General features: G+C 41.5%; 1 protein-coding gene across 1 annotated transcript in view; it reads left to right on the forward strand.

Annotated features, from left to right (window-relative positions):
• The window catches only part of LOC133507818 (kelch domain-containing protein 8B-like), an 86472-nt gene that overhangs the window by 852 nt on the left and 60107 nt on the right, over nucleotides 1-25513 (forward strand). Inside the window, exons 2-4 of the mRNA XM_061833294.1 lie at nucleotides 17162-17595; nucleotides 18212-18315; nucleotides 19337-19770. Coding sequence (XP_061689278.1) covers nucleotides 19380-19770 — 391 coding nt within the window. The 5' untranslated portion in view covers nucleotides 17162-17595; nucleotides 18212-18315; nucleotides 19337-19379. The remainder of the gene's footprint in view (nucleotides 1-17161; nucleotides 17596-18211; nucleotides 18316-19336; nucleotides 19771-25513) is intronic.

Below are 25513 nucleotides of genomic sequence, written 5' to 3' on the forward strand. Positions count from 1 at the left end.
CTCGGAAATTAAAGGAGGGTATTTGTGGAAATAATCTCAATGACACCCCTGACCATCGTTTACTGATATTGGTGCTATTACAGTGACTAACGGTAGTTTCTGTAATTTGGAGTAATCCTGGTATCTCTCTGTCTCCATGGTTACACATTCAAAAAGTTTTTTTTTTTTGACAAATATTGAATTGTAATGTAGTTTCAGTGAGATGATTCAGTCTCATGGGCTGTTTCATTTGTTGCTGCATAATGGAGCAGACGCCAAGATTCAGGGAAAGTTTGCTGGACAAAATATAGTGTTTATTTTTTTAATTATTATTTTTTCAAGACACAGGGCCCCCATCTGCTGCTCTTTACCACCTCGGGATCACCAATTGAAGAGTGGTTCAGTGTCATACCTGGAGTGGCGCATAAAGTATGCACCCCTCTGCCCCCTTTTCTCAATTACAATGTGTTGCTCAGCATAACGAGGATCACAGCTGACGTGAGGCTTCTGCGCCTGTCTTGTCCAGTTCCGGGCTCCGATGTGCGGTGCGATGGCAGTTCTCATTCTGCCAGTGAAACGCCACCTTTAATCAGGAAGAGTAACCAGTAGGTGGCTTGTGCAAATGATGGATGACGAGACCAAGTCATGTGTGACTTAGGTCTGGGGTCTCAACTTTATTTTCATTGTGGGTCGCATCATACTTATGGTTGCCCTAAGGGGGCCGGTTAGAATATATAATTGATCGCGATGTAATGGGAGGCCAAAAATCATGGCTCAGTACGTGCCTTGGGTTGAAGCTCACGGTTTGGCGAGCAGTAAGGGAGATGCAGAACAAACTGCTTATACTTTATTGAAACAGGAACACGTTTAATGACATTTAAAATCAAATTGCAAGAGCTTACTTTTTTTTTTTTTTTTTAGGAAAATGGCGCAATACTAGCTATGACATCCCTTAGCCACAAGTTGAGCTGCACATTGTTTACTGAAAAGAAGAGGCGTGTGGTGATAGTGCAAGGCCCTTTCTGAAAATGTTCTGCATGGTAACCTAACTACAGTATCACTATATCATTATTGCCCGTGCGTTAAACCATCATCATTTTCATGATGAAAGTAAAATTTCAGGCAACGTTGCTGCAAGCTTTCACCGGCCACATAAAATGATGTGTAGGCGCGGATCAGGATTTGACATCTGTGACATGGGGAGTTAGTTATCTTGTGAGTTATTAGTTTGGGTGTCACAGGTTCTGTAGTGTCCACTGTTTGTTTCATGTATCATGGTTTGTATCAGGTGGAAGCGGTGGTCATAACAATGCTGAACAACAGTTTAATCTCAAAAACCATAATTATATGGTAATAGGTGGCAAAATGAAAGAGTGTTAAACTCATCTGCCTCACAGTTCTGAGGTTGGGAGTTTGAAGTGTTCCATCTGGATTTTTCAGAGTCCTGAACATTTATGTAAATTGGGCATGGTGCCTCAGCTGTTAAAGCGTTGGCCTCACAGTTCTGAGGACCCGGGTTCGATCCTGGCCCCGTCTGTGTGGAGTTTGCGTGTTCTCCCTGTGCCTGCGAGAGTTTATTCCGGGCACTCCGGTTTTCTCCCACATCCCAAAAACATGCAACATTAATTGGACACTCTAATTTGCCCCTCAGTGTGATTGTGAGTGTGGTGTTTGTCTCTATGTGCCCTGCGATTGGCTGGCAACCAGTTCAGGGTGTACCCCACCTCCTGCCCATTGACAGCTGGGATAGGCTACAGCTCGCCCCACGACCCTCATCAGGATAAGCGGCAAAGAAAATGGATGCAGGGATGGATGTAAATTGTATTTCATCATTTGTTTGCTTATCAGTGAATAATGCATTCATTTAAATCATTATGTACTGTAATGTCAGATTTTTTTCAGCACTAATATTACACGTTTAAACATTGAAAAAACAAACACACACAGAAACAAGTACACAATCGTCCATTGCAGACATAAACCTGGGTGGATGAGTGTGGAATCGAGCCAATTTTCCCATCAGAGGATTAAGTGGGATGCTTGCAGTGGACAGTTTGGACATTCCAAGATGCGAATGCTGATTTTTGCATTAGCGTGTGATGTCTGAACAAGCGAGAGGTTTGCAACAAGTAGGGCATATACAAAGGAGATAATACAGTTCAGATTATGTTCTATTATCTTCTCAGTTTTATCAAATCTGAAAGCACTAATTTCCAGTCAAACATCCATATTCTATCACACTCGTCCTCTTTAGAATATGTAGTTGAGATGGAGTCTATTCTTGAACTAGTCACCAGCGAATTGCAGGGGATACCAAAACAAACATTCGCACCTATGACAATTAACTTACCATACATGTTTTCAGAATGTGGGAGAAAAATGGAGTGGAAAGGAGAAAACCCACACTTGCATGGAGAGAACAGTGAAAGTCCACATAGGAAAGCCAGAGCTGGGATTTGAACTCATGCCCTCTGAACTGTGAGGGCGCTAAACTGTGCTGAACAGTCGGCCACATGCATCCATCCATCCATCCATCCATCCATCCATTTTCTTAGCCGCTTGCCCTCACAACGGTCACGGGGAATGCTGGAACCTATCCTAACTGTCAACGGGCTTGAGGCAGGGTACACCCTGAACTCGTTGCCAGCCAATCGCAGGGCACATTGAGGCAAACAGCTGGACTCACACTCACACATCAGGGGAGTTTAGAGTGTCTAATTAATGTTGCATGTTTTTTGGATGTGGGAGAAAACTGGAGTGCCTGGAGAAAACCCACGCAGGCATGGGGAGAATATGCAAACTCCATATAGGGAGGGCTGGGATTGAACCCGGGTCCTCAGAACTGTGAGTCCAACATTTTCCATCTGATACACCGTGCCACCCATGGATTTTGTGTTAAAACACATAATACTGGATTCATCTTATTTTAAAAATGTAATGTCAGGAATGTGTGAATGGCTTCCGACAGGATAACTGGGCATGAAATTTAATAATTTTAACTAGAGGTCTGGCAGAAACCTGCTCCATCTGTGCATCTGTTTTCCAAACCGCTAATCCTAACTATTGTCAAGGACATACTATCACAGCTGATTTTGACCGAGAGACACACCCTGAACTAGTTGCCAGCAAATCGCAGGGGATGTAGAAATAAACAACCATTCACACTCACAATTCTATTGTATGACTGAGTTAAAGGAATTCTGTGGAGGAGGGTCAGTCAAAATTCCTGCAAGAAGAAAGACTCATCACCGGTTATCACTAATTCTTTTAAATTTAAAATTTTAAATTCTTTTATTGGTGCCAAGAGTGGCACAACCAGTTATCATGTGAAGGAGACAATGGACCTTTCCGACCGGCGATCTTCAGCTCCGCCCCTCTTAGCAACATTTGCCATCTCCCACAATCTTCCAAAATGGCAACTGGACAGAACAGGTTTGAAGCGGATTCTCTATCGCGTATTCCCGGTAAACATTGCGGTATGTTTTTTGCCAAATGCACCAGACTTGTCATAGAGGGTTCTACAGAACTATTTCACGCAAGGATATGTACACGTAAATAAGATTTTGGACGGAGGAGGACGCAATGTCAGAGTTACAGTGAAACGTTGGCGGTCGATGCAAAAAAGTTCGACGCCTCACAAACTTCATATTGAAATACGACAGGATAAAATAGTGGAATCGCACTGCGCGTGTAAAGCAGGGTGAGTACTTTTTACTTGGAAAGATCATGAGTAATATCATTCTAGTCTTTGCAAGTAATCGAACCCAGTCCTTTGTCTGAAAAGTCTGATGTGATACAAATAGGCAAATAGACATTTCTCTTGCATGACATCGCGCATTTATGTATCACTAACCTGACTCTTTGGCATAAAACATTACACACTTCATTCAGCAGGTCAATGATACACTAATAAAGTGAAAGTTGTTCTCCTAAAATGTATAAAGCACTGATAATAATGAACTCAAACTCAGAGAAAATACTTCTCCCTCACTTACCTTGGAACATGGAGCCTTGTGTTTGTTGATATCGTCCACACTTAGTTGTACGTGCGCTCTTCCGGGAGCCTTAATCCATCGTAGACACTTCGTCAACTGTGTTTTAGGGTTTGGAAAATGAATCAAGCAGGCCCCTTGTAACCGAGCAGGATATCTTTCATCAGAATTGCACGTTCCCCAAGTGCATCTGACGACCATTTTCTTTGCAACATTAACTTTTCAAAGAACACGTGACTAACCAGCATCGCTTGTGGGAGATGACAAGAAGAGGGGCGGGTCAAGCCAGGGGTTAAAACAATGGGGCTATCTGATTGGCTATTACTGTACGTGTGAAAGGTCTATTGCTCTTTCCCGTAGGGTTAAACAAGTTTAGACTTTCCCCTACCAAATATGCCAAAAATGTAATCTCATGTAAGCGTATGTCTGTCACTTTTGTTATATTCAGGCGGATGTTATACATTCATCAGCTGTCAGTATCAGCAAACCATTGTCCAAAGGTTTTCCTCCTCCATAAAACAGCAGCATTTCATTTTCAAGTGAGTGGTCTGTTCCTTTTCAAATTTCTCAGGGGACACATCTGCATTTAAACAACACTCTCAGGCCTGTGCATGCTACTTTTAATTTGCTAACTGCACTTCAAAATTCCTTCTGTTCTCGTGTTTCTCCAATGAAATGTCCCCTGACCCTTGAGACTGTTGATGGAGAAATTATGCAGGAAAAAGTGTTGCTGAATTAAATCCATTTTCTGCGTGTAGTGAAGGAGTCATTGTTGCCATAATCTCAAAGTAATGTGTTGCTGGAATTCTCCTGGAATGACAAACAGTGTGTTTGAAAATAATCTCACCTTTTCCGGCAACATATCATCACACATTAGCATACACTTGAGTAGCGCGAAGCTATTTGCCTGTAGGTGGGGAAAAGAACAGTTGCAATGCAGAGCCAACAATCCGTCTGGCTCTTTGATTATTTTTGAATGATTGCTTCCACGTTTGTGTCTCTGTATATGAGAGCTTGGCTGTGTGGCACATGCTGCTTGGATTTGTGGGCTTTATCTCCACTTTGTCTGCGGCGCAGCGATACATCAGTTCATGGCAAACGGGTGCCCTTTGATGGCTTCGTGTGAACGCCGCTGCCACAAAATACTCTATGCACTTTGAGTTCAGGGCAAAGTGACAGTCCGAAAGGTACACGGAAATTCTCCAAAATGGGCTTGAAAAGGGATGACAAAGATGGTGTTATGCAGACAATCAGTGAAGAGTAAGTGATTTTCTGTGAGCAGGCTTCAATCTCTGTGTAATGTCACTCATCTGCATCTATCTATCTATCTATCTATCTATCTATCTATCTATCTATCTATCTATCTATCTATCTATCTATCTATCTATCTATCTATCTATCTATCTATCTATCTATCTATCTATCTATCTATCTATCTATCTATCTATCTATCTATCTATCTATCTATCTATCTATCTATCTATCTATCTCTATCTATCTATCTATCTATCTATCTGTCTATCTGTCTGTCTGTCAGTCCGTCCGTCCATCAAACTTAAATGCTAATATTTTTTTCCATTAAATCTGATTCATTTGAATTTGGATTAATTTGGTAAATGTATTTCAAACTGTATGTACACATAAACTTACTTTGCCTTAGCAAACGCGTGAGAATAACTCGGCTGTATCACAGGACAGGAATAGATGACATGAACAAGAAGTCAGATGCAAACACATGCCAGCAACAATTATTCCAAACAGAAAGGTGATGGGACGGAATTCACTAACCTCAAACATTATTCTGGTGTCAATACTGTATTAAACGCATATTTCTATGAAATATGAGTGAAAATCATATAACTAGACAAACTCAGACTAAGATCGCTAATAGGGGTCAGATGACCAGCCAGTTGACTGAGACATCCTGCTGTTGGTTGCCTAGTAACCATCACATGCTGAGGCTGTGGTGGAAAAGAGGCAATGCAGATCTTTGTCAAAATGGATTGTCACACTGATTAACACAATCATAAATTATTAAATTTTAGCCTTTGACCCCGCTGAACAGATATGAGGAGAACCATCACAACACACACAAATGTCCTCATGTAGCTGCCATTTTTAAGCAAATGACCTCATCCCAATTTGTTAATTATACTAAATAAAATGGCACATTTGCTTGTTAAAAGATAATCAAAAATAATATCACACTGGCGATACTATATTGGAAGACAACTACCTAAGATGCATCACAATCAACATTTCAAAAACAGACTTTTAGAATGACACATTAAGATAACAAAATAATACAATTAAAAGATTAAAATAAGAATAAGAGTAGTGAGTTTATGGACATTAAGTATATAAAGAAATTAAAAACTTACACTGTTGGGTGAAATAGATTTACAGTACTTTGATAATTAATTAAACCTTACCGTGATGCTCTGATAATACCAATGTCATCAAAACCTTTACTTGGAGAAAAAAAAAAAAAAAATTCAGGTTCTTCACCTTTTCCTGTCATACTTCAAAATAAAGGAATGTTATGAACATCCATCCATTCATTTTCTACCGCTTTTCCGGGGCGGGACGTAGGGGAAGTGGCTTCAGCAGTGATACCCAGACTTCCCTTTCCCCGGCAACTTCATCCATCACTTACGGAGGGATCCCGAGCCATTCCCAAGCCAGCTGAGAGACATAGTCTCTCCAGCCTGTCCTGGGTTGTCCTTGGGGTCTCTTTTCGGTGGGACATGCCCAGAACACCTCAGTAGGGAGGCGTCCGGGAGGCATCCGAATCAGATGCCCCAGCCACCTAATTTGGCTCCTCTCAATGCGAGCCCCTCCCGGATGACTGAGCTTCTCACCCTATCTCTAAGGGAGAGCCCGGACACCCTGCGGAGGAAACTCTTTTCGGCCGCTTGTATCCAAGATCTTGTTCTTTTGGTCATGACCCAAAGCTCATGCCCACAGGTAAGGGTAGGAACGTAGATCGACTGGTAAATTGAGAGCTTCGCCTTTCGACTTCGCTCCCTCTTTACCACAACGGACCGATACAAAGTCCGCATCACTGCAGACGCGCATCTCCTTCCCTCACGCGTGAAAAAGACCCCAAGATACTTGAACTCCTCCACTTGGAAGCAGGATGTTATGAACAACCTGGTCAAAAAACCCCGTGTAGTTAGTTTTGGGGAAATTTAAACCACTTGCCAGATGTCTGAGTAAACATTCTTTGGTCAAAAATATACATCTCCCGAAACACTAGTTGAAATTGAAGTGGGTGGTTTCATCTCACGCGATTGAGCCACTTCTCAGCCCATGAGACCAAAAGGGAGAGCGTTGCGATGAACTGAAGGCTACTGCGCACAGACTGTGAAGAAAACAAGCAAGTGCTCATTAATTTCAATTGTATTTTCACTTCTGGAGGTACTTCATCACCAGGCTGCTGAATTACACCAGTTGACGCACAGTCATTTCCAAGCACCCTCTCATGACACATTAATTGCTGCGGAAATGATCTAATTTCACCTCATTGGGCCCCAAAATATTCATAATTCATTACTAATTACTGTTTGTATCTTTGTCTGTCTTTCTATACCAGTAATATATATTGACAGGCAGAACAGTTACACTGTAGTTCACCTGCTACCATTCATATAAGACGCTAGTTTTTCAATTCAAATAAAAAGTCCCATATTCCACAGTGTGAAAGTAAATGTTTCATGGTATTTTGCGACATTTTTCTCATGTGGATACGTGGCTTGGCTCATTAAAAGCTGGGAAAATGGATCTGTTCGTGTGGCGCTACTTGTGGTACAACCAATTTAGCAGAACATTTGAGTGAAGTTTGCCTATCAGAAGATAACACTGAAAACACTGTTAGCTAATGCTACACTGAAGCTCTGCTTATCTTTTGGCTTTGTTATGAGGCGAGTTTGCCGGACACACGGGTTAACCAGAGACTCACCTATTTGTAAATCAATTGAAAAAGTTAATTTTCTATAATTGGTCCCCTTTAAAAATCTCCAAAGAGTGTATAATTCCAGGGAAAGATCATCATTATAACCCCCTGTCATTTAAAAAAAAAAATATATATATATATATATATATATATATATATATATTGGCTTCCAAGTAGACACTCAACTCTGCCAGCCTAATATATTCTGGCGTACCCTTGAATTTTTTTAACCACTCCCCTAGACCTTCTGTTTGTTCTTTCTTTCATTTTCATTTTACCCTCCCTGGTGTTGTTTCCTCTTTTTAATTTGGCATTGCCTACCAACTATTTAAAGACGAACGCTGCTAGGAAGCCGCTGAGCAGCCGAATGTCCCCACACGACCTTTTCTGGCTTATGCCGAAGAGTCGGACCGGATAAGGCAACATGGCGAGATGCACTGTGACGGATAGCGTCTGAGTGAGGCCAGGAATAAGAATGACCAAGAGTTTGCGCTCACAGAGGAGGTGAATGTAAAGTTGGATAAAGACTTCAATGACTTGAAGGGAACTTTGCAGTGTTAAAACTGCTTGCAAGATTTGAGTGGAGCCTCATTTCATTATTCTCAACCTCAAAAGCCACACCCCTCGCTAATATGTAATTCTCAAACATGGCCATTCAAAATGTCATGTGCGTAGTAATGACAAAAATAGCCACAGTCCATCAGCATAATATTGCTTTCTTTTTGTCCATTGACTCTAGTGAACTTCGGAACTGATGGGGTCCATCAAAGGGAGGATGATTCTAATGCCTTCGTTACAGATTGAAAGACCGTAGTGTTTACGTACATCCACCGAACTGTGATCCCTCTCAGAGGTTTGCACATGTTCAGCACTGAAATGCATTCACTTGAGAGTGCTTTACGGAAAAAAGCTTAATCGTGCTTAGTGTTCAAAACCTCACTACCAGAAAAAAAGCTTAATTTTGCTTCATGTGGAAAATGCTCAACATCCTTCATATCCAAAATAGTGATGAGAAGTGGTCGCAGTTTTCTGACAGTAAGCCCTGATTGTCTTTTTCATTTACATGAAGCATTTTCAACTGTCCCATCAGGGTCTCCAAGTCCAAGCAGACTGCCTCGCAATAGTTGATTTAAATCTCTTGCTAATAATGCCTCCTTGCAATGGCAAGCATTTTGGGATGTGTTTCTAGCTCAACACCACCCTCAAATAAAATTGGATCACGCTATCCCACTATTTTGTGGGCATCAAATAGTGGATTGTCTGCACAAAGTAGTTACAGCATATGCATGAAATTGTGCTTTGTTTTCCAACGTCATATCTGGGGCATATGAAGGAATGAAAATCAGAATCAGCTTTATTTGCCAAGTATATTGAAAAGGTACAAGGAATTCCTCTCTGGTGAGGAGCGCTGACATAACTTTATCAATAAATACACAAAAACAATTTAACTCACAATATAAGACAATATTTTCCTTTATCATCTCAAATCATAAGAAGGCATACATGACAGTAAAGTCAATAGTCTTATATGTGATAGCAGATGCTCAAGGGACCTTATTCATTAACAACATCCACTCACGCTACGGCTTAATCTACTTTCATTTGCTGTCGTCTAGAGTTGATTATTACTGCAGTGTCCTTCCCTCTGGTCTCCCACCCCCCCCCTGAAAAAAAAACAAAACAAAAAAAAAAACTTCTCCACTGTTCAATTACTTCAGAGCTCAGCTGCTTGTGTGCTGATAAAGACCAGGGGGATACATTCGACTAGTTTTAAGTTCCCTGCATTGGCTCCTTGTGTGTTTCCCGATTCCTTTTTAAAGTTCTTTTATTAGTTTTGAAATGTCTTATTGGTCTGGGGCCATCTTATTCGTTTCTCATATATCCCGAGGTCCTCTGGCACAGACCTTTTAATTATTCTAGTAGCTAGAACCAAAACATACGTGGAGGCTGCGTTCGACTCTTATGGCTCACAGCTCTGGAACGGCCTACCAGAGAGCATCAGGACCGCACAGACTGTTGATTTTTTTTTAAAGGAAGCTTGAGACTCACCTGTTTGGTTGAGCTTTTTTGTTTTTTTGGGGAGGGTATTTAAACATATTTATCTGTTAATTTTCTTTTTCATTGGTCCTTCTTTCTGCCATTTATCTTTTTTTTTTTTAATCAAGTACAATTTTAAAATCCTATTTCAATTGTATCCCTTATCATCCATAATTTTTCATCCTGTCCTGTTGTCTTTTAGTCTTTAAGTTTTCTTCCAGTGTCTCCTCGCCGGTCTGCTTATGGGGATGTACACTATGTCATCCTGAAGTTTTTCCAGTCTTAGTGGTCTCTTGGGTGGCCCGTGCAGAATCTTCAGTGTCTGTCTCTATACGATTTGTCAATAGGTGCTGTCTTTTTGTGTGTGTGCATATGTGTGTTCTTTTTAGTTATATATAGGAATGAGACGGGTGAGTTTTTCTAAATTTCCTGCTGTTTTAAGGTTGCATTTCTATGTCTAAAAATGCTATATAAATCCTATTTTATTGGTGGAAAATATTAGATTCTTAACCTGGTAGGTCACAGTTTAATGGCAATATACTGGTCACTGTGTGTGCTTTTTTTTCCATTTTTTTCAGTTTAAACTGATGGGGCAGAATAAAATGACAAGTTGCACACATGAAGTCGTATCAGATATTTTTCCTTTACAAAGCAGTAACAATTACAATTGCAAAGCAATAACAGCTTTCAGTTTTGATTGACATTGTAACAGAAGTATTGTTTTGCTTGTAGTTTGTAATGGTGTCTGCAATGTGCTGCATTGTGCTGAGATACACAAGATTAAAGATTTGAATATTGTATTGAATATTTTGACCTTCACGCAACTGAATAAGGTAACTGCATTTCTTTGAGTCATTCTGCTCTTTTATGACTTTTACAGTTAGCAAACTGTTCTTTTCTCAGTCATTCAGAACACTTTAAGCCATAAGTCCTGATCCACTCCTTTGGTAGTAGCATCACGTTTTACAACTTATGTTACAACCCAATCTTTTTTCACGGTTTCACAGCTTTAATGTTCCAATGTGACCTACATTGTTTCTCTTTTTGTTAAGCAAATTGAGATTTCATTTCAAATTGGCATTATTTGTCATTTCTGGCTCTGTGAGAACTGTCGGTTCTCTCTCTCCCGTATCTTTGAGTATGAATTCAAGAAAAAGTCTAAGTAGGTCAGCTGTTTGTGACATGTGACCCTGGCTCTATTGCGACTTAAATCTTAGACTCCTATGTGGTATAACTGAAAAAAAAAATGATGGGAGTCAGAAAATTGCAGTCATGCACAGGACATCTGTGTTCATGGTTGCTTCTATATGCACACAGACAGGCTCATACAGTCTAAATGTGTGTAATAGCATCTGCCCACACACATCTCTTTAACCCCGAGTAATAAACCCGACGTCCCAGGCCCAAACGTATTGTGAGGGTCTGCTGGGAACGGCTGGCAGATTCCCCTGTCAGAAGGAATTTCAACTCCCACCTCCGAAAAAACTTTACTCACGTCCCGTAGGAGGCGGGGGACATTGAGCCAAAGTGGTGGTGGTCCCCCTTTTCAAGAAGGGTGACCAGAGGGTGTGTTCCAACTATAGAGGGATCACACTCCTCAGCCTCCCTGGTAAGGCCTACTCAGGAGAACTGGAGAGGAGGGTCCATCGGGAGGTCGAGTCTCTGATTCCATCCATCCATCCATCCATCCATCCATCCATCCATCCATCCATCCATCCATCCATCCATCCATCCATCCATCCATCCATCCATCCATCCATTTTCTTCCGCTTATCCGAGGCCAGGTTGTGGGGGGAGTAGCACTTGAAGTAGTGCTCTCAATCCAGAGGAGCAGTGGCTCTACTCTGAGCCCCTCCCAGAAGACCGAGCTTCTCACTTTATTTCGAAGGGAGAGCATGGACACCCTGCAGAGGAACCCCCACTTCTTTTTGTCATGATCCACAGTTTGTGACCATAAGTGAAGGTAGGAATGTAGATCGACAGAGAATGAATGGCTGGGTGGAAACATGGTTGTAGTGAAATTCAAAAGCATGAAAAATAATTCAAAAGAAATTCACTATCTAAAGTGCCTGGGGAGAGGCGGCCTCCTTGCTTTGCACACACAAGTAAATGCTCTCCTGATCAGAGCCAGCGTTGAGCGTGAGTGACAGATATTGTAATTTATAATTTGTTTTTGTTTTCTGACCACATGAAAAAAAACAACAACAACAAAATAAACATGCATGTTTGGTTAGCCGACGACTGTAAATTGGTACCGGTAATTCAGCATGAAATGGTAGATTGTTAAAATGTTGTCCTTTTTGGATATAAAGAAGTATACTTTTGTACAGCTGCAAGATGATTTGAGACAAAGATACATGACAGTGTCTCAGGACCCGAGAAAAAGGACCATTCTTTTAGTTTGATCCATTGATACATTTACCAGCAGATATCATCAATCATGAAACAAGCAGCGCGGGGTTTCAAAATATTAGCAGATTATGACTTTGTCAGTTAGCGTCAGTGATGTCAGCAGGGCTGTCTCTGTGGAGACCGACGGAGTGGAGCACTTGATTGGACGCTCAACCTCGGGGCATGATGTTGCCTCTTGGTAGCGCAGATGGGAAATGTTAGCCTAACAGGAAACAATGTCATCGAGTGTGGCCGGAGCGAGAGGAAGTCATTTTGTGTTGCTGTTTTGTGTTACCTAGTGACTGTGACCGTTTTTGCATATCCCCCTTTTTTCATTTCTGGTAGCTTAATGGATCCTCCTCACAATTTTCTGGCTCAGTTGTTTCTTTGCTGTTCTGTCTTTGTATTGCCATGCAAACAAAGTTATAGCCAATCATCCTAGTGTGTTAGAAAATCTTCCCAATCGAGTTGAAGTTGCCAAGTACAGCACATTTGAAGAGCTGTTGCTTTGCCATCTAGCACCTTACCTTCTCGCAATTACTTTCATGATTAGCGTGAATGCCCAACTAGTGGTTGTGTAATCAGGGAGCGGTATGTTAATTACATCAGGAAAAGAATGATCAACATCATCATGGGAATCATTTGCTCCTACCGCTCCCCAAGTGCATCACCTCAAGGTTGTGCTGCCTGGAGGGAGCAAACTGCCGTGCTTCTTTCTAATTTCATCGTGCAGCCGATGACAACAGGTTGTTGCTATTAGACGTATAACATGATTACCTAAACAAGTATACCTTCCTTCCCACAGACTCAGACTTAGGAGGAGTTTGAAACGGACATCAAGCTGTGAGTTATTTTTTTTCTTTCAAAATGATGCATTGGTTCATGTTTGGTTTTAAAATTAGCAACTGCATCTTTCCCCCCTTTGGCGATATTTCAGTGGTTGCCATGGTCACAGTCAACTGGAAAAGGGCCAGTCACAAAGCAAATGGCATCTGTCCAGCGTCATCTTCCAGTTGGGCGTTTTATCACGTTTACCCAGGGAGCAATGTCGACTGTGTCGGAAAGGCTACATCTTCTGACCTCACCTGGACACCATTAGTGAGACTTGGTATGCAGCTGCTTGCAGCAATCTTTGACAGAGCAGCTTGTGCCAAAATCGTAGTACTTCAAACAGCAAACAAATCTTCCCACCAGTGTAATCCTCCTCAGACAGACACGATTATGTAATGCAAGTATTCCAAAGTGATGCTGTATTTTCTACCTCTGGCCAAGTACTGTTTGTGACGAAAAATCCTGATCAAAGAAAAATGATTGGTTCATATCAAATCACAATCTGTTATGATGCTACACTATGATATGGAGACCGAAGCTTCACGAGTTAAAGAAAAAAATATCTCATTACTGGATGTAGGCAGAAATCATTGAGGCCTTTTCTCCATGTGGGTGGAGGTGAATGCGTACTGTATGTTTGCATGGCAACCAGACTTGAACACCACTCACCAACATCATTTTGCTGTCTTGGATAATGTGTTTATTTTTCTTTGACAGGACAAATAGTATATATTCAATGGAACCGCAAAAGTCAAAGTCCTCGGCAGTTGTACAGTTCAGTTTGTCCGAAATCTGGGATGGAAGGAAATATGTCTTTAAAGTTGGACATAGTCACACAGCCACAATCACTGTCACGCATGATTTTAGCCTTAAGCATAGTGAATGTTTGGCTCTTTTGCTCAGTGAGTATCTGTTTGACCTTTTTCTTCCCGTTTTACAACAATTCCTGTGGAATGCCACCGCAACTCTGATTTTGTAGGATATCTAGTTGTCTAGTTGATTTCAAAGGGATTTGGTCTAAGCTATAGTGCATATGCCTTCACCGTACATCACAATAGTACATACAGTATATCAGTGCGAGATTTGTCCTCTGGTTTGGTGAGAAAGTCTGACATTGACTTCTTGTTGGGGCAAGATCCATTAAGCTGAAGGTGTACAATGACAGAGAAGTTGAGGAGTGAAAATTCGAGAAACTCTCAGGGGGACGAATGAATTAAAGGATAGCGAGCGATAAGGAAGTTGACGCAATTCACATTGGAGATATGGATCATGGCATCAAACTTTCTTTTCTGACGTGCCAAGCTGAAAGGAGGAAGGGTATACCTTGGTCACAACCACCGACGTTTTGTCAAAAACAGTGACTGAAAAAAATAGCGCTCAGCTAAATGGAAAACTGATCTATTCCAAATGAGTTTTTTCAGTTTGTAGGGATTTGACTGCTTTGAGTGATGCGACGTGAAATAGAAGCACATTTGACCTTTTATTACGCAACACGTCTCGAGTGTGCCTCACTTCCTACGTATTTGGAGACGAGATCTTCTGCCGCTGACTTGGCCTCTTCAAGGATGTCTGTGCACTATTTCTCGCCTAACGTGGAGATATCCTTTTTTTTTTTCTTCAGTTCTTCTTTGTACAGTTGTGTGACAGAGAAATGGAAAAGGCTTCTCTCAGACTGACAGATCCCAAGCGACTGTGGCTTCATACAAGTAGGGAACCACCACTACCAGGTGTGACTGTGGAGTGAATGAATAATATGTGCAATTGTAAAACGTCTTTGAGTGTCTAGAAAAATGTTGTACAAGTGTAATCCCTTATTTATCATTAATATAACAATAAAATAAAATAAAATCTTGCCCAGGGTGCCACCTCTTAGTCAGCACTAGTCACAGGATAGACACAATATTAAGACAACCCCCCCTCTCACCCCAGGTGTCTCCTTTAAATACATTTGATCGTTTCTAGTAATAATATTGTACCACAGACATAGAAATGTATCCATTTGGAGTCAATTCAGTGTTTTTTATTCTGACTTTATTCAGAAGCCGATAGTGGTTAGATGGGTTAGATATGAGACTTCTGCCATATCCATTCAAATCTTTCCTGTTTATGTAAACTTCATATTTTGTCCTGTTGTCTGCGGAACATTTAGTCACTGTATGTTTTTTTTTTGTGGGGAGTGGGGGATACATTGAGAGCGAGTTTAAAATGGGTAAGTCCAAGTACAAGCTTCATGGTGGGAGCTTTAAAGAAATCATTTTTTTCCTTCAATTCTTTTCCTTCCTGTTGTGCAGCTATTCAGCCGGAAGCTTTCATTCCTGCTGTTAAATCTAGTCCCGCAAAGGTTCATGAGCGTCTCAAAATAGCCTGACCTCTTTCCTAAATCTCTAAGCTTCTTTTTGTGTATGTAAGTGTGTGTATTTTGCTACTCACAAAGACCCCTTTCATTTAAAACTGTGATTGCTAGAAAAAGGCAGCACAGGAGAAGAAGAGAGTGCTGATGGCAGAAAGGGCACTCTGAAAGTTCATTATCAATTATAAGATGGTTTATTTTAATTATTTGATTCTCTTGATAGTCTAAAAATGACAGTACATTACAGTTTGAAAAATACATTGAGCATTGTGCCCTTTGGGGAACAAACACTATTAGTGTTACAGTATACAAATAGATTTTATGCAACAAAAATGGCTATCTTCTCAATTTCCAGGGGTTCAATAGTGTTTGAATCCAATTGTGACTTTCTCCTTAGAGGCACTTTAGCTTCACTTGCTTTCTTGTTTATTTGATTGTGCTGAAACCTACTTTTCATTGAATACAAGTAATGCATCTGCTCATATATATTGCAGCGATTTGCATTGACGGGCAGATCAATGAAATGCTCTTCAGTACAATTAACTTGTTCAGACACTTGTTGCAATTCATACAATCAATGACAAATCACTCCGGGTTCCTCCTATATTCCAAATACTAGTTGTAGAAGCTTGATTACCAGATTACCCGTAGACGCAAATGTGAGTGTGAATGTTTGTTCGTTTATGTGTGCCCTTGGATTGGCTGGGGACCAGTTTAGGGTCGACCCTGCCTCTTGCCTGAAGATAACTGGGATAGGCTCCAGCACACCTGCACCCCTGATTAGGATAAGCGGTACTGAAAATGGTTAGATGAATTGTGATTGTTGCAACCAAAGTTAACTCAAGTGGAATCGAGAACTTTCTCCAGCTGAAGCTGTCTTTCTTCTTAAACCATCTCACAGGACATCACAGTCAAGATGGCCTCCCGTAAACCTCCACTAAGCACCGGATTAAGGAGGCGTTCATTTTCATTCTTGTAACTTTCCCAAAATCACGCCCACACCACAAAGCGATGTGACAGCTCCTGCGATGTGGCCACCACAGAGGAACCAGAATTTGCGCTTATCCCCCAAGCGCTCGTCACTCATCCGCAACTGTCTCCTCTGCTCAGTGTCTTTTTCACTATTCTGACAATTTGTGACATATCTGATTAAAAGAATACGGCGTGGCCACCACATCATCAGACAATCAGTTTGTCCAGTCAGCACTCACAATTTCCTACACGCCTTTGACATGGAGCCAACGCGGTCTGAGGAAGGCGGCTTGTCAAAACACCGTTCAAACTGAGGTTTTAAGATGGATGGGAGATAAACCCGCAAATCTCTCTCCTAGGGGACATGTTGCTTGTACCGAATAACAGCTCAGCTGAATCTTGTAACTATCTCAAACACAACACGCGAACAATGGTTCCAATGTTACCTTAGTAACGGTATCCACTGTCAAATGTCTTGAGGTCATTTGCATTTGTGAATTTGGGCTTCATATGCATTGTGTGAGAAGACGCCCACCATCCTTTCATGCAGATTTCAGCGCTATCATGGGATGTTTTGCAACATTATTTTGACAATATTCTTCAATCTATACAATGACTCATCATTTAAACCACATTTTCTGTGTGTTCTTGCAGGGTGGACCTCACAGAGGGACCTTCTCCAAAGATCGTGCGTGCATGTGCTCTTCTGAGTCACAGAAATTTCCTCCGGGATTTGAAGATGTTGCCTAATTAAGGCATGAAAAGATTTCTAAATGTCCAGGGAAGTCTCTTAGTTGCTGTTGTGAAGTTTTCTTTTTAGACTTTTATATACGCACCATGCTTTCCTTTTTTAAAAAAATTCGTTGCCGCTAGAGGTTTTTGTGGGATTTGTATCAAAACCTGAAGACACTTCTGAGGAATTTATTCAAGTCCAAAGAGGCTCTTAGCAGGACACACAGGGAAGTACAGAGACAGAGAAGAGGGGGAAAAAAAGAATACGCGAAGGGCAGATGGTTTAGCTGCTCACAAACCAACAGCCAGATTAATAAAACATTTATATAGGGGGAGGCGTGACATCTGCAAGAGGAGTGAGTTTCACATCTAACACCTTTTTTTATCTCATCCATTCTCTCCTTTACATCCCTCTTTCTATACATTTCATCTCTTGGATGCAAATATGTGTATTTGTTTATTACCTTAGCTCCATTTAAACTACGCGCACTATGTTTTAGATTCTCTTGATGGGTAATGTCGTTCAGTGATTCCCAACCAAGGTGTTGCAGTGACACATTAGTATGCTGTGAGAGATTATCAGGTGTCTCATGGAAAATGATCCAGTTTCACTTAATTGTTCTTAAAATTATTCATTTGATCCAAATATTGTATCTTTGTCATGCCAGTGAAATTGAGTGACAGGCAAAACAAATGTTCTTCAAATGGTTGTCAAACTCATTTTTATCGCAGTCTTGGTTAGATGACAGCTAGTCAGCATGACTATAAAAAAAACTACATTTTTAAGTGTGGTATTATACCCAACAAATAGAATTCAAAATCAGAAGTCATTTAAATTCCAAATATTTAAGTCTAGTGTTCTTGCATCCTTGAATTTCTGACTTGCAAATTTACATATTTGCCAGTTTATTTTTATAACTCATCCCCTTTTATTTGCTGAAAAACTCATTTATTTTCTCTTTGTGTACTCAGGGCAAAGGCCTGTCCAATATAAAAGGGTTGCTTTGGTGCCATTTTGTTGCTTTTCAGTGCCAAGGAAGTACGTTGAAGTGAAGGGAGGGTCTTTGTTTTGAAAGGTTGGTGCCCTGTCTAGATGAGTGACATCTATAAACAATTATGAACCTTTTTTGGTCAAATGGCCGTTAATTACCCCCAGATTTTCTCTACTTGCGGCAGGCCCCCTTTAATACTCTGGGCCCAATTTGAACATTTTTACTTTAGGGTGTTCTCACTTTGATGCCAGTGATTTCGAAATTAACATAAAAATCTACTCAGAGCATTCGCATCACAGTTCTGAAAAATGGGGTTTAAATCCCGGCCACACTTGTGTAGAGTTTGCATGTTCTCCCCGGTGCCTGCGTGGGGTTTCTCCAGGTATGCTTCTCCCCCCACATCCCAAAAACATGCATGGTAGGCTAACTGGAGAATGTGAATGTAAGTGCAAATGGTTGATTGTTTTGACACGCCTTGTGAATGGCTAGCAACTAGTTCAGGGTGTAACCTGTCTCCTGCCTGAAGATAGCTGGGATTGGCTCCAGCACTCCCATGACCCTTGTGAGGATAAGTGGCTCAGAAAATGGATGAATGGATGAATGGATGGATGGATGGATGGATGGATGATGGATGGATGGATGGATGGATGGATGGATGGATGGATGGACATCATCAAACCTCATAGTCTGTTAGCAGGGTAATGCTAAAACAAATAAGATACTCAAGTGAGCAAGACGAAGCTAAAACTTTATTCCAAGCATGACACCACAACTTTCATTTTCTAAAGTGAAAAAGTTTCACAGTTTATTCGCAAGGTAGCATTATCCTATTTCAGTTTGCTTGCATTAGCGCCAAGTGGTGGCGTGACACACCTGATCCAGCAGATTAGCGCTTCAAAAAAAAAAAAAAAACACATGCATTACTGCCATCTACACAGTAAATGAGTGGTACGGTATTGCCCGGCACACAATGATTCATTAGTGACACGAGCCAGGCGGGTTTGGTGGGCCTTGGTGGAAAGTCAGCACATGACAGTCCCATTCTAGATGTCTTGCTTTCAAATTTTCCCTGCCCTTTTCCATACGCTCCATCTTTCCTCCCCAGCCTGGTGTGTGATGGTGTCCCTCCGCGTCTCGATCCCGGAAACATGCCCGTGCAGGAGATGGCGGTGAGTCCTGTCAAGTCCCTGTACTGGGAGCAGTTCCCCCCCATGTGCCAGCGCCGAGTCTACTGCACCCCCATCTACCACGAAGGCCTGCTCTATGTGCTGGGGGGCTGCAGCGAGACCGGCATGCCCCTGGACAGCGCGGAGGTCCTGGACGTGGAGAGCCAGACGTGGAGCCAGCTGCCGCCTTTGCCCACGCCGAGGGCGGGCGCTGCGGGTGTGGCGCTGGGGGGCCAGGTTATGGTCCTGGGAGGCATGAATCAGCAGCAGCACCCGTTGGCTTCAGTGGAAGTTTATCACCCAGATGAGGGCAAATGGGAGCCGAAGGCCGGTCTGGGGCAGCCGTCCATGGGCATCACCACTGCGCAGAAAGGTAAAGTAACCGGAACATCAACCCCTGGAGAGAATGAGTGCAAATTTGGAGGGAACTTTCCTGGTTTACTCTGACTTTTGTCTGTGTGAAAGTACAATCTTCTCACATGCTGCACTGAGATGGGATTGTTATTCCGATGGGAGTACCTAAATTCATGACTTGTCTTTTGTATTTCTTTTTAAGAAATTGGCTGAACATTGCTACATACTGTCTTATGCAAGCATATTTCAGCATTACATTGATTTGTGACGGAAAAAATCCAGGTCATTATGAAGGAAACTTGGCATAAATGAATGAAAACACACATATAACAATATAATATATAGCTATAGCGTGCATCACATTTAACATGGCCCCAAAAAGTTATGCCTTAAATTCACAGTACCATGTATGATCTCTCTCTTGATACACGTATATACACATATGTACAGTAATAGATATCCACATTGCACAATATTTCATTTTGCTGTCATATAGTATCTGGGGGGTGTTTACTTACAGTAGTTGATGTCTATTAACAAAGGGGATTTACTATGTGGCCCTTTGTATTATTGCACGTTTATGATGATGTCAAATCATTGTATCGTTTATGTTGTTAAGTAACTTAATTGGCCAATTATTTTCCATTGCAATAATTATATATTAAAGTGCCGTACTCTATATTATACTATAATGTCATCTTTCTTATCATATTTCTCTGGACACTACTCGGTTACGTTTGTCCCACATGGAATGAATCTAGCCTAAGAGCGGAAGACCTTTTGCATTTGTACAGCAGCACCTTCTTTTCAAACTCTGTTTCAGCTTTACAGTGGCTCTATCGGGTCTGCAGATGTTCTGAATGAGTGATAAACCAGGAAATAAATATTCATCACAATGAGGAATTATGGATACATTTGAATTCACACTCCTTAAGAATAGGTTAATGTTGATATTAAATGGCAGATGACAAAAGAGAAAAGCACAGACTAAGACTTGGTGGAGTTGGGCATGGGGGTGGAGGGGTGGGTGTGAATAAATATTGACTGAGAAGCCTCTCATGTGGTGTTGAGATCAATGTCCACTCACACAAGTCAAGAGGGTACCGCTTAACTAAGATTCAGGATCAATATAATTGCACAGAAGATTCCCTAGATTCTCATTAGAAATATCATGGAGGGGTTTGTATGTGGTAGGTAAGAAGAGAATGTGAGAATGTGTACGTGTGTGTATCGTCAATCAGCGTGATGTCAAACTGCATGTGGAGAAGAGTTGTCACACAGTCCACAACAAATGAATACACGTAGCGAAGCTTCTGCTCGTTCCTCCGACTTTTACAGACTGTCTCAGCTTGTGTTTGCGCGTGAGAGCACATGGGAAGTTGTGAGCATGACAGTTGGAGGAAGGACAGAAAAAACTGTTTACCGGCTGTCGGAGCCAAGCAAATGTCTGGAACTGGGAGGCCCCAAAAACATAAAAAAGTATTACATAAATTAAGACATGAAGAAATGTGGACGCTAGCCCCCCCCCCCATCAAGTTGTTGGAGGAGCTTCAAGCTGTTTACTGGCACTTGCAGTTGCCGTTTAGTGTCAAACTAAACAGGGCAATTATGTATTGTTTATTTAAAACAACCACATAACTTTGCCTTAATGTCCACTAGACTAATGCTCACAGATCACGGGAAACGCTGCAGATGGGCTCATGAATAGAAAGTATTTTATGGTTTTATAGTACTGGAAGCAACAGATATTTGAAAATCAACAGTTGAGCAACAAGTACGTATAGATGATCCTCAAAGGCATACGTTCTTTATCCTCTGTGAAAAATCACGACTATTTCTGTCGTAGTGAAGAGCGGAGACGATCGCTGTCTGTATTACACTGCCCCCAGATGGCCAAGTTGCACACAGCAGGAGGAGTAGCATAACATCCATTAAATTGAAGCGAAAACTCTTGCAAAAACATTCAATTTGTTTACATTCTAACTAATGACGTGTTGACAGTATGTTTTTCTAAAATACTGGATCATAGAGTATAGATCTTGACGATTAAAAACATTTATAAACATTTTTCTCATGTTTTTGCGAGACTGTAATAGATTAATGGCAGTTACTTTCATTTTGATGAGGAAATAATTTGAGATGAGAAGGTTTTGTCTCACGCCATAAAGTAAACTCGCATATCAAGGCAGAATTAGTGTGTCGTTAAAGCATAAACGAGGTTGTGGGTTTTGTTCAGCAGCTCTGGCTGCTGTTTTATAAATGTAGCAAATGGAAGTCTAATTGAAAAAAAAAAAAACATCCAGTAACATTAGAATTTAACAGCTGTTTTCCGGTGTACTTGATGTTGCAAAATAACATCACGTGACTCCAAATTACTGTTTCTGAAGTACAAATACATAACTCAAGTGGGAAGGCTGGCTTGAGGTATTTCATTTTGATGCGTTTTGTGTTTGGTCCTACACATTGGTGCCGACTGTAGTGCATTAGAATGAGCACAGGCACACACACACGCGCGCACACGCGAATCAGGTTGCACAGCCCTGCAATCAAGACACTCCCTTAAACAGAGGCCGTCACATTTCTTTAACATCAACAGCTCAAGTGCTTGCGCTCCCATGTTTGATTGCAGCACAACAAATAGTTGTGAGTGTTTGGCATTCCTCATTGGGATTCTGGCAGAGGGTGTGTGTGTGTGCATGGGGGGGGGGGGGTTGCAATGCAGTTATCACATCTTAAAATTGGCTTCTGACACTTGGTCTAATTTAAGTGCAAATCTTTTGGGATGGCGAGGTACGCAGTGCTGATCCTAATAATCAGCATCACTGTGGGAGACGTGCAACCAGAGAAAGAAAAGCAGCATCTGGAAGTTCCAGGAGATCTTTGGGTTTCCAACAAAACTGTCATGTTTACATCACATGTGCACCGATGATCTAACACAACGCCCACACTTGAAGTCGTAGAGCCTCCCGTGGTTACATCCTCCTACTGGTCTTGCCAAGCTGTCAGAATGTTTGCATTTGTTTTGAAGGGCTTGTGTTGGCGTGATTTGTTGCCATTCATCTCGTGCATCACAACGCAAACTCTTGTAATCACCGTCAAACATTTGACGATTACATTTAAATATTCTGAAACATCATTCAAGATTAGCATCTACTGTATACAGTATATGGCATATATTTGTAGTGCATACAGTGTATGTAAGAGTGGCGTATTTATTGCATTGGATATGCTCCAGACCCACCCACAAGAAGTGAAAATCTGCACCATATTAAAAAACAGTTTTTTTGTATAATCTGACTCCTCCCACATTGACATGTGATAAGTGTGCATTGAAGAGTTAAAAAAAACTGATAAGGATTAGATAAAATTTCAAATTTCATTCTTTGGTCCGTATGTGGTGGAATAGTGGCACAGCTGTAGAGCACTGGCCTCACAGTTCTGATCACCAAGGTTTAAATCCCGGCCCCGCCTGTGTGGAGATTGCGTGATCTCCCAATGTGTGCGTGGGTTTTTTCCGGGCACTCCGGTTTCGTCCCACTTCCCAAAATTATACATTCATTGGAGACTCTAAATTGCCCCAAGGTGTGATTGTGAGTGTGACCAGTTCAGGGTGTACTCCGCTTCCTGCCCGTTTACAGCTGGGATAGGCACAACTTTCAATCCAGTGTCAGCAGTTGCAATATTTATACATTAGTTTTACGAGCTGTACATCTCATGTAATTTGCTGCATACATAATAAAATATAAGTTATGTGACATGTACGTGTACTGTGGCTATTACAGACTTTAAAAAAGTCCATACTTAATGTCACATTTTCAACTAGACGTCCATCCATCCAGTTTCTTTGTTGCTTATCCTCACAAAGCTCACGGGAGTGCTGGAACCTATCCCAGCTTTCAACGGGCAGGAGGCAGAGTACACCCTGAACTGCTTGTCAGACAATTGCAGGGCACATGGAGACAATTAGTCGCACTCACAATCACACCTAGGGGCAATTAAGAGTGTCCAATTAATGTTGCATGTTTTTGGGATGTGAACCCACGCAGGCATGGGGAGAACATGCAAACTCCACGCAGGTGGGGCCGGGATTGAACCCGGGTCCTCAGAACTGTGAGGCCAACGCTTTACCAGTTGATCCAATGTGCCGCCTCAACTGCACATGGACAGCTAAATATTCATTTACTGAAATCCAAGGTAAAGCAAAGTGGTTAGTTTGTCGGAGTTAAGTTAGATGCATTCAAGGACTATATACTAATCTCAATTGGTGTTACATCACCAAACCCAAGGATATATACAAGAATTTGACTGATGGAGAGTTCCCAAACAAGTCTGAGGCTAGCCGGAAAAAAAGTGCAGGAACTATTAAAACTTTGTACATCCAGAGAAGCAGCAGTCAAGATAAGTGACGTCACATCTCACAAAAAAAAAAAAAAAAAAACCAAAAAGAAAATCATTTTCTGACAGTTTATTAAGGAGAGTTTGGTGGACCCTGCTGCCCTGATATGCCTAGAGAAAAAAGGGAGATTTGAGGATTGTCCATCTTTGGACACATTGAAAATATTGAGCTTCAGCTAAATAACAGAACTTTCAACTTTGCCGTAATTTTCGCTGGCTCTGGATGAGGGCTACAATGTATGTGGTACTCAGCTACACATCTGGCATGGAATAAATACCAGGAACCGATCTCTTCACGGATGCAAATGCCAAATGAGCTTTGTTTTGCCGTTGATGTGAATGCCTGCTGAAATGAACAAACTCAAATCTCGCACTGCGCTATAAGGCTGCTTCCGCGCATGGCATGTGAAGGCTTTCATGTGAAATTTGCTGCTTCTCTCGAGCCAAAGACAGACAACGTTGTCACTCACTTGGAATCAGTGAAGGAAGCTGCACTATCATCAGATCATCTTCACAATTACTCATCCATGGAAAAATCACCGCTGTTGCGTTTTTAAAGCAATTGGAAGTCTTAAAACCGTTTGAGAGTGACTTGGGTTCATCTCCCTTCACTAGCAATGTGCATAACACGGCTGGCGATGTTCAGATGGAACTCAATCACATGCAATTGTGGCAGGGCACTTTAAGTTAGTTCCACTGCTTGAGTTTTATTCCTCGCTCAAAGAAAATAACTTTCCAAACACTTTCCTCCTTGATCCAAACGGCAAATTCATACATTATTCTTATTAGCGGTAGCAGCTAGTAAAAAAACACAGTGTAGTGTTTATTTATTCATTCATTCATCTTCCTTGCCACTTATCTTCACTCGGGTTTTGAGCGTGCTGAAGTTAATCTCGACTGACTCCGGTCGAGAAGCGGGGCACACCCTGAACTGCTTGCCAGCCACTTGCAGGGCACATAGAAACAGAAAACCTTTTGCATGAGACGTTTAGATATTTTAATGAACTTAACATGCATGTTTTTGGATTTGGGAGGAAACCAGCACACGGGCATAGGGAGCACTTTACATGCAAACGTCACACAACTGAGGATTTGGACCAGAGCAAAGTGCGCTTAGAAGCCCAGGCTGTTGGTGCCCAGCGTTTCTCTTCAGACTTTCGAAGAGTGAAGATCAAATGATGCACAGCTGCACAGCACAAGTTGCCATCTGTTGCAATGAGTCCCTAAAACCTCAGTCCCAGACTCGGTCATGGCACCAACGTGCTCATGGCCGAACCCAGCGAGTTGGCATCTTTTACACAAATAGAAATAATTTGTTAAGATTTTATGTGGTGAATTTTCTCACTGATTCACTCTCGTATTTTTCT

The sequence above is a fragment of the Syngnathoides biaculeatus genome, chromosome 2, assembly GCF_019802595.1.
Source record: "Syngnathoides biaculeatus isolate LvHL_M chromosome 2, ASM1980259v1, whole genome shotgun sequence".
In the NCBI taxonomy this organism is placed as follows: Eukaryota; Metazoa; Chordata; class Actinopteri; order Syngnathiformes; family Syngnathidae; genus Syngnathoides; species Syngnathoides biaculeatus.